The following is a 13,644-nucleotide window of genomic DNA, read 5'->3' as shown; positions in this document are numbered from 1 at the left end:
CCTCCATTTTTGTAAAAAGAGAGAAGAATGTGTGATTGTATGTCTTGAGAAAAGATCTGGAGGATATCAAAGTCAAGGTGACAAAGTGACTCTCCCTGGGTGGCTGGATTGTTGATGATTTCACCTTCTCTTTATACCTCCTTTTTGTTTTTGTTTAGTTTTGTGTTTTCTTCAATACATTAAGTATACATTACTTATAATTAGAAAATTTTTCATTTTGAGTTTTTTCCCCTTTTTACTGATTTAGTCTTCTTTTTGTTTATTTTTAGAATTCTTTTTGGCAACTTCCAAACTACCTCCTCCCCTCACACACAAAAATAACATCTTCATTGAGATTTTGATTGGAATTGTCTGGTGCACAGTAGGCACTCAGTACATGTTTGTTTAATAAATAAATATGGGGCAGTTTGAATCTTTATTCTGGTGAGCCCATCCAGTCAAGCCCATGGTATGTTTGCAAATCTTTTCAAGCCTTTTTTTAAAAGACTGTAAGCTTTGTGATTTTTTTTTTAAATACAGATCTCACACATTAATGTTTTCTAAAATAGTATACGATTAATGTTTTCTAAAATAGTATGATCTTTCCATTTTCCCCCATGTTGAGTCAGACTCTTACTGTGTATCTTTAACGTCAGGACTTAAAAGTATCAGAAAGATGATTTAAATGTAGATAAACATGTCCTGTGTGGTGAGGTTAAAGAAGGGCCTGGGTTTATTTTGCTTAGAAGAAATGACTGCATTGAAACGGAATACCTATATCTCCAGGCTCTTGGTAGTGGCCCAGCCACCTTTCCTTCAGCTTTGCTGAAGACAGGACACAAGAAAATGAACTTCAACTAAAGTGTTAGTAATCCCGATTGCAGATTGCAAATTGACAGCGCAAAGCTGAAACGGCCCTCAGAAACATTTTCTTTGGACTACACAGTATATTTTAATTTTTTTTCCTTTTTTTTTTAAATTTTTTGTTTGTTGAAGTATAGTTGGCTTACAATGTTGTATTAATTTCTAGTGTACAGTATAGGATTCAGTTATGTGTGTGTGTGTGTGTATATATTCCTTTCTATACTCTTTTTCATTATAGGCTATTAATTCAAGATATTGAATTTAGTTCCCTGTGCTATACAGTAGGACCTTACTATTTATCTATTTTATATATAGTAGTGGTATCTGCAAATCCTGAACTCCCAATTTATCACTCCACCATCCCTACTTTCTCCCCTGATAACTACAATTTTGTTTCCTATGTCTGTGAGTCTGTTTCTGTTTTTGTAAATAAGTTCATTTGTCTCATTTTCTTAGATTCTATATATGAGTGATATCATATGGTATTTTTCTTTCTCTTTCTGGCTTCACTTAGTATGACATTCTCCAGGTCCATCTATGTTACTGCAAATGGCATTATTTCATTCTTTTTTATAGCTGAGTAGTATTCCATTGTATATATATAGATATCCCTCTCTCTCCCTCTCTCTCCCTCTCCCTCTCTCTCTCTCTCCCTCTCCCTCTCTCTATCCCTCTCCCTCTCTCCCTCCCTCTCCCTCTCTCCCTCTCTCTCTCTGCCCCCCCATATATATGTGTGTGTGTGTGTGTGTGTGTGTGTGTGTGTGTGTGTGTGTATATATCTATCTATATCATACCTTCTGGTCATCTGTCCTTAGACATTTAGGTCATTTCCATGTCTTGGCTATTGTAAATAGTGCTGCTACAAACATTGGGTGCAGGTATCTTTGAATGTATTGCTAATTTAAAATTTGGGGAATTTCACATAAAAATTTAGGTTTTCAGCTTTTCTGGGAAGGCCTAAAATCTAGTACCCTGTGCCCTAATTAGGGCACAACCAGTGGCAGCTGATGGCTGGAATTCAGTAGCAGCTGTCCCCTTTAAAACAAGTATGAGCTTTCTCCAGTCAGGACCCAGCCCTTTCCTGTCTTGCCCTTAAGCATTTAAGTCTGTGACCTTAGTTCAAATGGTAAAGGGAGAATTGAGTTTGCACATGCGTCGGTGTGGTATTTTTCATTTGGCCTTTCAGTATTGTTTTTAAAATACGGTTTAAATCTGCTCCTGACTAATAAGCAGAAAGTGGACTAGGTGACTTCTTAAAGATCGCTCTTGTCCTGTGGGTCTGTGAGCCTGCTGGAATAGTCCAGCGGTACGTGAACTTCTTTCCTTGACGCACATGGTCCTCGAAGCTGGAATGGGTTCCCCTGCAAGACAGGGAGGCCACAGGGGTCACCCTTCATCTGGCACCGCTCGTCTTAGGCACAGGAAGTTTGACTGCAGGGGGACCTACTTAAACAGCTAGCAGTTCAAACAACTAGCTACTTCAGGTAGACGGTTTATTTAAAAATCGGTGTTTCTTTTATGCATAGTTATATAAATGTGAGTTATATAAAAGTGCAGGGTTCTGTTAGGTAACTGAGTTTTATAAGTGCCCAGTATCCTGTCATTCCCATGATTGTTGTGGGAACCACTGTTGTAAATATCATCTCATACGTGCTTGAATGTATTATCTAAACACGGTTTTCGTATCTAAATGTGAAGGGCATATTTCTATAAACAAAAAAGTGGGCAAGTGGTATGGGAAAAAAATCTGAAGCGATAATTTTCTCATTTTGTTTTATTCTCATTTTTGTCTGCCCTGAGAAGCTTTCTCACTCAGTGTTAATCTCTGATGGATCCCGTAGATAATAAAATATTTAATAGCACATGTGGCCAGTGGTATGACATGCAAAGTGAGGTTACAGGTAGAAAATTTGTTTTTTCTAAGTAAATTTGGCCTCAAGTAATTATTTTGTTCACAGGTTTGTTTTTTTTTTTTTATTGGAACTAACCAGTTTGCCCATTTGTTTTGGCATCAAATAGACATAGCTTTATTGTGACTCAGAGTCCAGTACTGTCCTTATTTAAGGACATGAAATGTTATCTCAAGGGAACGTTTCTGGAGTCTCTTAAATGTCTTGGGTAATAAGTGAAATTTTTAGCCCAGGACCAAATATTCCACTTACCCACCCGAATTGTTTCCCGGTTGTGGTCTGAGACTCGGATCCTGTGTGTGTATTCTTAAACTTATGACAGGACTCTTGTTTTTTGGTTCCCACAGAACAACCTCTATCTCCAGCCCCACCCACAGCAGCAGTGGTGAAGGCCATACTTAGGCCTACAGCATGTTTGAAAGGGCTCCATAAAAGCTTTCCCAAAGGCCCTGTCTCAGTCTCTCTCTACGTTCTAAGAGACGTCATCAAACTTGTGAGTTCTCTACCCTTAACTTTCTGATAAAGACAGATATAACTTTCCGAATAGGCACAGTTTCAGACGTCATGAGTTAGAACTTCACTTCTCCTGAACAAAATAGCTTTAAAACACACATATCCTCCATCTTTTAAATATGTCATGTGTTCCTGGCCTAGTCTAGTACCCAAGACACTGTCGATTCTTGATTGATATCAGTCCCTTCCTTCCTCCTCTCTTCTTAAATCTCACCCAAGTCTTCAGCTGGTGAAGGAGCGCTGACTCATGACCTCAGCCTGGAAACAGCACAAGTCTGAACTGGTGCACAGTGTAGAGTCATCTGATTGCCACCAAGTGCCCTTCCTTAGAACAAAAATGAGACCAATATGAGACCACTATCCCACCTGCTTAGGTAAGCTGCCTTTGCTGAAATTGAAGTATCCATAAATGTAAGATTTGATTTATTTGAAATTAACTTTAGGATTAAATCTTCAAGATGTCTGTGATCCAGACTTTGAATTGTAATTGTAGCTTTAGTTTGAACCTGCAGTTTTCTGCAGCAGCTAAAGAAGTCATCAAAATTAATAAGTGGTTGGCATTCTAAAATAGCATGCAGGTTGAAAATTTGTATATAGGCAACTGAGTTTTGGGGTTTTTTATAAGTTCAAATCTCAAATGGGGGTCATTCTTCAGGAAAACTAGCCAAATCCTTTTGTTAAATATATTTTTATTAAAGTATAGTCAGTTTACAATGTTGTGTCAGTTTCTGATGTGTACAGCACAATACTGCAGTCACATAGGAAGATACATAATTCGTTCTCATATTCTTCTTCACCATAAGTTACTAAAAGATATTGAATATATTTCCCTGTGCTATACAGTATAAACTTGTTGTTTATCTATTTTATGTATATTGGTTAGTACCTGAAAATCTCAAACTACCAATTTATCCCTTCCCATTCCCTTCCCGTTTTCTATGTCTGTGAGTCTGTTTCTGTTTTGTAAATAAGTTCATTTGTCTTTTTTTTTTTTTTTAGATTCCACATATCAATGATATCATGTGGTATTTTTCTTTCTCTAGCATTAGAGGAGAAAGAGAAAAGATCGAGGGGAGAAAAGCCTTGGGCTCGGTGGGCTCCTTCACGGCTAGAGAGCTGTCTCTGCCAGATCCTGCAGGCAGCGTCCGCCACCACCTAAAGGGCTACTTGAATCTGCATGGCACAGGAGAAACCCCCCGCCATCCTCCGAAGAGAGGGGAGCCATAGCCCAATAGGCGTATCGAGATTATGCCCTTTGAGCCTCGTTTCTTTAATTAAATACCCCACGTTGGATGCCAGAGAGATGATGTAGGAAAAATGGATGTGAGGCGTGAGGAGGGCCATGTCCCAGGTCTCCGTTGGGCCCCCTGCGATGTGCCCCGCCAAGTGTGGGTCTTTGGCTTCGCACAGGAAGGAATTCAAGAGTGAGCCACAGTTGTGTAAAGGTAGATTTATTTAGAGAGATACATAATGCATAGAGTGGAGGCTGTTTCCTAAGGCAAGAGAAAGGTCACGAGGTGCGGGGGTTGGGTGCGTGGGTTAGAGTAAAAGTAGGTACACACTCCACAGAGTGCGGGCCGTCTCTGGAGAGGAGGGAGTGAGAGAGGCGGCCTGGCCTAATCTCTTTCAAAGGTCAGAGTTATGGGGAAAGGTGGGGAGGAGATTATTCTAGATTCCAGGAGATGTAACAGACAAAACTGGATGTAATGCGTGGCCTTTGGTTAGTTCCTAGTTGAGGAGGAAAACCAGTGATACGCATTTTGGGGGCCGTTTGAGAGTCTGAACATGGACTGGATCTGACTGAGCAATAATGTCACGTCAGGTATGACCGTCGTAGTTTGTGATGTAGGAGAATGTCATTGTTTGGGAGTCTGTGCTTGCATCTTTAGGAGTAAAGTGTCATGATGTCTGTTTTGAAATGGTTTGGCAAGTATGAATCTGAAATATGACACAATATTAACCATCGTTGAGTCCAGGTGGTGGGCTTTTGGGTGGGCACTGTTTGTCCACTTTTTGGATGTTTACAGGTTTTCACGCTTATGAGCGATGATACTGAGGAAGAAGTCATCTGAGGGGGAGAGGCGGTGTGGGGCGCAGCGGGTCTTCCTCAGACTGCCTTGTGGTTTGGGAGAAGGCTGTGCTGGCGGAGAGCCACGCAGTGGTGGGTGGAGCCCGCTGTGAGTCGTGCTTACCTGCCAGGATGTCCGGGGCTCAACAGGTTACACAGAGGCGGCTTCCCAGGCTTCCCGTGAATGGTCTCATCATCGCCGTGGGAGAAGGCTTTCCACTGTGACGCACCAGACCACAGCCTCCCCTCGGCAGTCTTGGGAAGCTCAGATCACCTTGGCCATGAATCCCCTGGAAAGCAAGTGAAGCTGGATAGTTTTACAGTAAAAACTCCACGTTGGGTATTTGCTCTTAGTGTCTTGGGACTATGAAATAGAACAACCCAAATAAATGACCACTCCCTTAAAAAGTATTGCTCATTGGAGCGCAGTACTACTTAAAACTGAGCCAGGATGGAATTTGTTCAACTCATATTTGATTTTTTTATTTGTTTGTTTTTCCCTTTCTGTTCATGAAGTCTCTGAATTTCTAATAAAGCCATTTGGAGCAGTTTTATTTTAGACAGAATGTGAAATAAAATAGCAGAACTCTGTCCTTAAAACATGGACCGCCCTTTCTTTCTCTCACAAATATTACTGACCCCTGGCTCCTTTTTTTCCTCGATACTTAATGTTTTCTGGTGAACCACCAGGTGAGCCAGAAGAAAGCTAATGTTCCAAGCCATCATCTGGGGCTTCACTGGGGCTTGCGAGGTTGTCTGCGGAAAGGGAGTGAGAAGCCCAGCAGCAATTTATTAAGTCTGGTGTGTGGGAGGCACGGGCCTGGAGACCCTTGGGGCTGCTCGGAGGCCAGGGGAGAAAACGGCTTCCTGCTGGTACCAGATGTCACACGACATTCAGCAGTGCAGAAATGTAAATTATTTCTAGAAGTAGACATACCTGAAAATTCCTGGTGGAAAGAGACTTGCACTACAAAGCTATCTTCTCTCTAACCCTAGTCTCTTTCTGTGGCTAAAAGACAGTTTTTTTCAGGGCAAGGAGGACCACAGTAGCTAGCAAGATAACAGACATCCTTAAATGTGATTTAAATGTGCTTCTGGATCTCAGAATGCCATTCATTGCCAGGTAGTTTTCAAATGAAAAGTTTATCACTTTATGATTTTCATTCTGCGTCTTCCCTCCGCCCCGGGCCCCGACCCCAGTTCTGTGCATTTGGAACATCAGTGTGGCAAGCTGCGGGCTGGCCCTCCGAGAGGGGGAAGCAGAGGGCCTCCTGGGTTCTTTGCCAGGCTGCTGTTCAGCTTTTAAGAATAGTGGAGCTTTGCTTTCGACCTGGATGAGTACAAAATCTCAGTGCCCTGTCAACTCTGTGAATCAGTTTCATTAAAGAGTAAAGATAATGTGGTCTCTGTCACTTCCTGTTATCTATGGTGAGTGAAATACATCTCCCCAAGCATTCCAGGTCAGTATATTTCAGCAGCAGTGAGTTGCTTAGTTTACATACCAAAATTAATTTGCCATAAGCACAGGCACAAATACTTTTTGTGTTTTATTTTTCTTCAAGTTTCTCTTGAAACAGTAAGGTTTCTTGTGACCAGCAGACTTTGGACTAAGCAGGTGCAAATCTCTTCTACATGGTAAACTTGCCATCTCTCTTGTAGGGGCCATTAGGCAGGGTTTTCCACTGAAACCGTAATAAGACACCCCTCAGGAATGGTTCCCTTTAACATAATGCTGGGGGCGGGGGCCAGAGGAGGAAAGATTTTAATAAACTCAGTTCTCCTAGTAATGTCAGTAGGAAATCAGTCAGAATTTGACTGGTACCGCTTTATCTTTCCGTAGGGGAAGGTGTCATACTGAGACAGCTGACTGAGCAGGACTTACTTATGACTCCAGTGGTATCTCCAGATCCCAGGCTTCCTGCCCCCGAGTTTGCACAGTCACCTCCAGATTTAAGCCCCTTCCTACTACTAACATTTTGTTGCTGGAGATTTTGTGCAGGGAGAAGATTTTTGAAAATCTGGACGTGCCATCTGAATCTTGATCACCTGGAGCTCTTAAGTGTTAAGCGTGATTTGGTAGCAAAGGCAGAACGACTTAGATGTTGCTTTTTTGTTTTTGTTTTTGTATTGTTCTTGCTGTTCTTCCGTCCTCTGGTAAACTCACAGTATGAATCATTACTTTGAAAATCACTTTTCTTTGTGCATTTCTGTGTCCCAAGTTGTTAAGGACTGCTCTCTTACAATCCCCCTCCCCCAGCAGTAGGACAGACAAACAGATGTGGATGTCACTTCTAGTCTCCAGGTGACGTCAGGACCGAAGTATTTGTTTTAAAGCACTCAGAATAATGCCACTGGTATGCATATTTTGTTTGACATTTTAAGCAGAAGAAAGCCACATGACCAAAAGGCAGTCCATTTCAAGTGTGTTAGGAGAAAAATATATTTCATCTCAGTAAATCTGGAGATTATCCTATCATAGATGTCACTGGTATTTCAAAATCCCCGTGACCAAAGCAGTTGTGTTGTCAGAGCCGTAACTTGTGTAGACAGACCATCAAGTCTGTGGTCACTGATGTTCTGGATCTTTCTACGAGGGTGGCAGAGGGATACTTGCATGTAAAACGAGAAAATTCTCTAATTGTGCTCTTTATATACAAGTTATTTCAAAACACTCATAGTCACGGTCTTGGGAGAGTCCAGTGGGCCCGGAGACCACCTCTTAACTCCTTTCAATTTCATGGATCAAGTACTGTCTCTGAGGATTAGCGATTTCCTGAGGTTGTTTCAGAGCCTGGGAGCCCTCACCCCTCTTTGGTGGGCCTTTCTCTTCTGATTCTCACACCAAGGACTCGACTTTGTAAACTGGACGTTTTCATTTGATCTTTTCAGGAAGGTCATCAACAGGGTAGTTTATACATGGAGGTGGGTCGCAAGGATGGAAGAGGGGAGCAGAGGAGGGAGGAACTGTGCTGGTACTATCTGTGAACTCTCAGAAATCCTGTTGCCACGCTCTAAGATGAATGGTAATGTCCCCACTGTCACAGCCAGAATGCCCTCCTTCGTACCAGGCTTCCTTCACCTACCATTCTGTTTGCGAGATTTCGTTCTGAGATGTCCTGTCATTGTAGCTCCTTCATTTTGGGGGCCAGTGTAGGATGGCACTGTGTACTATTACCTCCCCCCCCTGTTTTTCAATTTAAAAAATTCTACTTTTGATGGGTATTTGCATTGGTTCCAGTTTGGGACTGTTGTGAAAAGTGGCATTATGACACTGTATGTTTATGCTTAAGTTCAGCTTTAGATACTCAAGTGGGTTTTGCAAGTAGCTGTCAGGTGTGGCGCTCCTGCCGGCAGTGCAGGAGAACTCTGGCCCGCACGTTCTCCCCAGCACTTGGCGTTCTTGGCCTTCTTCAGTTCAGCCATTCTGGTGGATTGGAGACTTTTCTTTCTTCCTCCTTTTTTTTGGGGAGGGTAGGGGGTGGCTCTTGTCATATTTCTTTCAGCTCATCCTATACGAAGGCTTTACTGTACTTGAATTGGAATAACTTATTTACAGGCAAAATACACCCATCTTTAATAGCTGTTAAACTCTTCTTTTTGTGAGCTGATAAGTAATGAGTACCAGAAGGTGGCCCCAATCAATGCACCGGCTCGGCCTGAATTAATCATTCTCCCTGAAAGGGCCTGATTGTTAGGCCTGTTTAATCAGACCTCTTCATTCATTTCCATTTTGCAGATAAAGTAACTCCCGGCCGCTGCCGGGACTGCAGGCCATCCCAGCTGCCATGGCCCGGCCTCCGGAAGAGCTAGGCCTGCACTGTGTCCCCCGTCCTCTCCAGCGAGGCCCTCTCCAGCCCTCTTGCTCTTTCATTGCGGCGTAATTGTTGAGTGCTCCCTGGATGGCAGGCGCTGGGCTGGGCCCGAGGGATCCAGAGGCAAACACGCTTCTAATCTAATGATGTCCTCTTTCATTTTACAGGTTACGGCTTTCAGATCACAGCCTATTTCCTCAAGAGAGGGGTACGCCTCCGCTGCTTAGGGGGCTCCCGGAATGCAGGTGAGGAGCTGATTTCTTGGGCATTCTGCACCATGAGCAGGGATGAAAGTTAAAACACGAAGATTCCTAGTTGCTTCTTAACCTTACTGACACTGAAGTCCTAATTAAGAGTATTTGCAAACATTTGTGATTTTTTTTCAACTTGCACTGTTGACCGCCCCCCCCCCCCGGGCACGGCGGGCCGGGCCCCCTCTGCTTTCCTGTCCTGCTGCATCTCAGCACTTTCACTGAGCTTCCAGAGTGACTGGACAGGCGGTGAAGCTATGAATCACTTGGCCATTGTCTGTGCACACTGAGGCCCCGGGATACGAGCAAGTGTGTGCATGAGAAGATGCCGTCCCCACCCAGGGCCAGCAGAGCCGCGCCCAGGTGTGTGACGAGGCCAGCTCCCCCTCCCCGCCCCCACTCCCCGAGCCGAGATGTCCACTCAGGAAGTGAAGTCAAACGTGTTCAGCCAACAACAACAGTCAGATGCTGATGACTGTCCTCCAAGTCCATCTGATCTGAGCGCTGGAAAGAAAATCTCGCTCAGCTTCCTTGGACGATTTTAGTACAGAAGATATGAAACAGGGACTTTAGAAATTAACTGTACGGAGATTTGCTCCTGGAATCTGTACAGTTGTCCGCACTTTCTTAACTGAAGTGTCCCTCGAGTACATTACTCCTCGAGTACATTACTCCTTCAGGAGGGCCTTCCACTTTTTCAATTCTCTTAGTAAAATAAACCTGTTAACTTTGTATCTGTTAAAATATAGCCAATCTATCCTTCATGGTAGGGACTACCATGGCCTAAATCTTTACTTTAGTTAAATATTGAAAAGAATACAGATCTCAATTATGACCTCAGCAGAGCGAATGGGTACATAAGTGGCTTTCTGTTTATATAATACCTGCCACGCTGGCGTTCTTACTTTTCAGAGGAATTATTTGAGAGAACTGATCATTTTGAATTCTAGTTCTGATCCACCAATAAACTGTTTCATTTCAAGATAATGATACTTTTATTGGGGTGGGGGTGTCCCAAATACTGAATTCTGTGGCTCCGTTTCCCCTCCCATCAAGCAAAAAACAGACTATTTACCACTTATCTCAATAAGACACTTTAAGCATTAATGAATAAATATTAACCACTTTGTTAAGTTTGTTTTTCTGCCTTTTCTGTGTCCATCCTTAGTCACCTAGCCAGATCTAGCATCCCTGTGGAGGCGGAGTTTAAACACTCCCAGGCCCCCTGAGCTGGGGGTTTTCCGCATGAGAAGGCCTGAGAGGGTAAGACCAGAACGACAGGGTTGGCCCCAGTCCTGGACGCTGAGCGTTCTCGTGTTGCGTGGGGAGCAGCGAGGAGCCAGGGCAGGGTTCTGAGCAGGGTAGGCGGAGCTGTGATTAGAACTGCTAGTCTGCTTGCTCTGAGTAGAATGAGCTTGGAGTAGGAGAAGGGTATAGCTCAAGTGATAGGGAGCATGCTTGACATACACAAGGTCCCAGGTTCAATCCCCAGCACATCTTCCAAATAGAAATAAATGAATATACCCAATTACCAAATAAAATAAAATAAAATAAAATAAAAATAAAAAAAGAATGAAGTGGAGTAGAGAAGAGTGAGCACCAAGCAGTGGTCGCGGACAGGAGAGAGCTGATGCTGGAATACCGACTCATCGGGGCTTTTGCTAGAAGTTCACCTGGCCAAGGGGCGCCAGGTGGTAACCGAGAGGAAGTTGTGTGTCTGCATAACTGACCCCTTCATGCTGACCCTTCCGCTGTTACCTCCGGACCCTCATGTTGTCATTTGTCATTGGAAATGTGCCGTGTGTGCAAAAGGCTTCACTTCTGGGATTCATAATAATAAACATTGAGAGGGAAATTTCCTCGTTTAGAAAAATGATTTTGTATCTGTTGTAAATACAATACATGTGTATCATAAAAACACTCAGGCAACAGAAGCGAGTAAAAGGTGGGGAGAGAAGACCCTCCACACCCCCCCAGAACACACACTGTTAACATCAGCTGAACATCACTCCAGATGGGTGGAGGCTGCAAGAACGAATGGATAGATGGGTAGACGGATGGGAGAAGGAGGCACACAGACGGCGTTCACCATTTTATAGTCCTTCCGTTGAACGTCACGGAGTCCAGCTCTGTGACTCATTCAGCCGTCCGCACCGGCAGTCGGTGGTTCTGCTCTCAGAAGTTACAGTGACAGATTACTGTGACTGTGGTATCACTGTATCATCTTTATTTATTGCACGTTTCACCATTTCCTCACGTTCGATCACTAATTCCTCATCAGTGATACCGCTGTTTCCATATCCTGGTTCAGATTGGGAGTTTGCCCTCCAGTGTAAGGGACCCCCTCCAAGACCGTTGACAAAGGAGAGGATAAGTAAGCTCCGTGGTAAGAACTTGACGAGTCACGGTTTCAGATTTTCTTCCTCTTCCTGTGTAAATCCAAACACTCGTTAGTAAACATTGATCCTGTATCCCAAATGTGAGTTCTGAACAGAAAATAGCAAACTGACACAGAGGGGAAGCTGTGAAGGCCCTGCCTGGGGGTTTCGCACCATGAAATGGTCCGGGGGCTCGTGTGGACCAATTTGCAGCCTCCTCCGCTGTCCCTGGAGCTTTGTGCTTGCCCCACACTACCGATGCAGACACTGAAAGGAGGGGAGGGGAAGAGACACGTGTCTTACACATACACGGTAATCGCTGTAACTCAGAAATCTGGGGCAAGCATCTCTGTGTTCACTGTCTTTTGACACCTCTAGTGATGCGTTTTCTTTCATTTTGTACAGAACTCCGCATATTTCCCGAAAGATTTGTGGTCTGCGTAAGTCAGCTTGTGTTCAGTCGTGATCTTTTGCCAAGTCAGAGTGAGGAGCTGGTATGTATAAAAAAAACTTTATAAACCAATAAATCTGCTTACATGATAAGTTACTGTGAAAATTAGAAGAGACTTGCCTTCTGTTTCCATCCAGCTGTTGAGTACACACTGCATGCGGAAATTGTCCTCACCTTCTTTGCACGATAATATCGATTAATTGACGTGGTCTATTCTTTTTCTGATGAGTCCTTGAAAATTTAGTTTGATCAGCAGTATCAAACCTTTCCATGTCAATTTAAAATGGGAAAGCAACATGTCACAAAAATTGTGACAGTGCTTATGATAGTATTTAAATGAAATATAAAGCAAAGTCTTTAAATGAAATGAAGCAAAATCCACATGTTTCCACTGAAAGCTTTCATTGGGGTCAGTGGCTTTTGAATTTTATTCCATGGTGAATCACTGACATTTTCATGAGAACCAGTACTTTTCCCCAGTGTGTTATTTCTTAGCTGATAGGGTTTGTTTTTTTCTCTCTTTTCTCGTGCTAAGTTTTGAGCTCCATTGGGTCCTGTTTCTGTTTCATTGGAGTTCTCTAGTCAGACAAATAGATAACGAAAATTCATTTATAATGTTATAGCTTACAGCTTTGTCTTTTAAGCTTAATCTATACATTTGAGAGCGTCTCCTTGTGCGTATGTGCATGTATATCTTGCTGCAGCGAAAGCCCAGTCTATCTGAACTTACATCTGTACCAATGTTTTTATCCCTGTATTTTTGGACATGTGACTTGAGGCTTTAGCAGAGAGGAAAAAAACCTAGCAGACATTAAACCTGACATGAAGTATGACATGATTATTATGCTTCTAGAATAATTTATGGGGATATTAGATTACCCCATATGCTTATTATTTTTTAATCCTTATGAAATCTGCAATTTGGCCCACATGGTCTGAAACCAGCTTCTTATCTCATCTTAAATAAATACACAGGAAAAGTGTTTTAGAGACTAGAAGGGTGAACAGAGAGCCATGAAAAGTAAAGACCAGAGAACTCATATGTAAATTGAGATACCCTCATCTGGAGCAGATGAGCCCTTCACAAAAGCCAGTGTGACCTTTGTTTCTTCATCTGTCAGGTAAACTCTAAGTATACACATTAAATGAAATAAAAGAAGCAAATTTGGTGAAAAGTATTAAAAGTTTATATTTTTAAGTATTTCCAGGATGTTGAGTTACCTTAGTAAATTAATAAATACTAAAATAGTAAAGCTGTTGGCAAACAACTATAATAGAATGTAGCTTAACTGATTCTCAGACCAGTGAAGAACTTGATTTGTGGTTTAAGAAAACAATAATTAACTATACCAGAAAGTAATATTGTTTTCAGATGGACTGTAGAAGAAATTAGATCTTGTATATGTCATATTAATACT

At 42.6% G+C, this 13,644-nt stretch overlaps 1 protein-coding gene across 3 annotated transcripts in view; it reads left to right on the top strand.

Moving 5' to 3' along the window:
- Positions 1–13,644, top strand: part of SLX4IP (SLX4 interacting protein) — a 169,714-nt gene that overhangs the window by 139,814 nt on the left and 16,256 nt on the right. For all 3 annotated transcript variants that reach the window (XM_010949988.3, XM_045512850.2, XM_010949987.3), the window contains 2 exons: positions 9,314–9,391; positions 12,181–12,269. In XM_010949988.3, coding sequence (XP_010948290.1) covers positions 9,314–9,391; positions 12,181–12,269 — 167 coding nt within the window. The remainder of the gene's footprint in view (positions 1–9,313; positions 9,392–12,180; positions 12,270–13,644) is intronic.

This window comes from Camelus bactrianus, chromosome 19 (assembly GCF_048773025.1).
Source record: "Camelus bactrianus isolate YW-2024 breed Bactrian camel chromosome 19, ASM4877302v1, whole genome shotgun sequence".
In the NCBI taxonomy this organism is placed as follows: domain Eukaryota; kingdom Metazoa; phylum Chordata; class Mammalia; order Artiodactyla; family Camelidae; genus Camelus; species Camelus bactrianus.
Note: the sequence above shows the minus strand (reverse complement) of the source record. Positions and strands in the feature narration are given on the sequence as shown.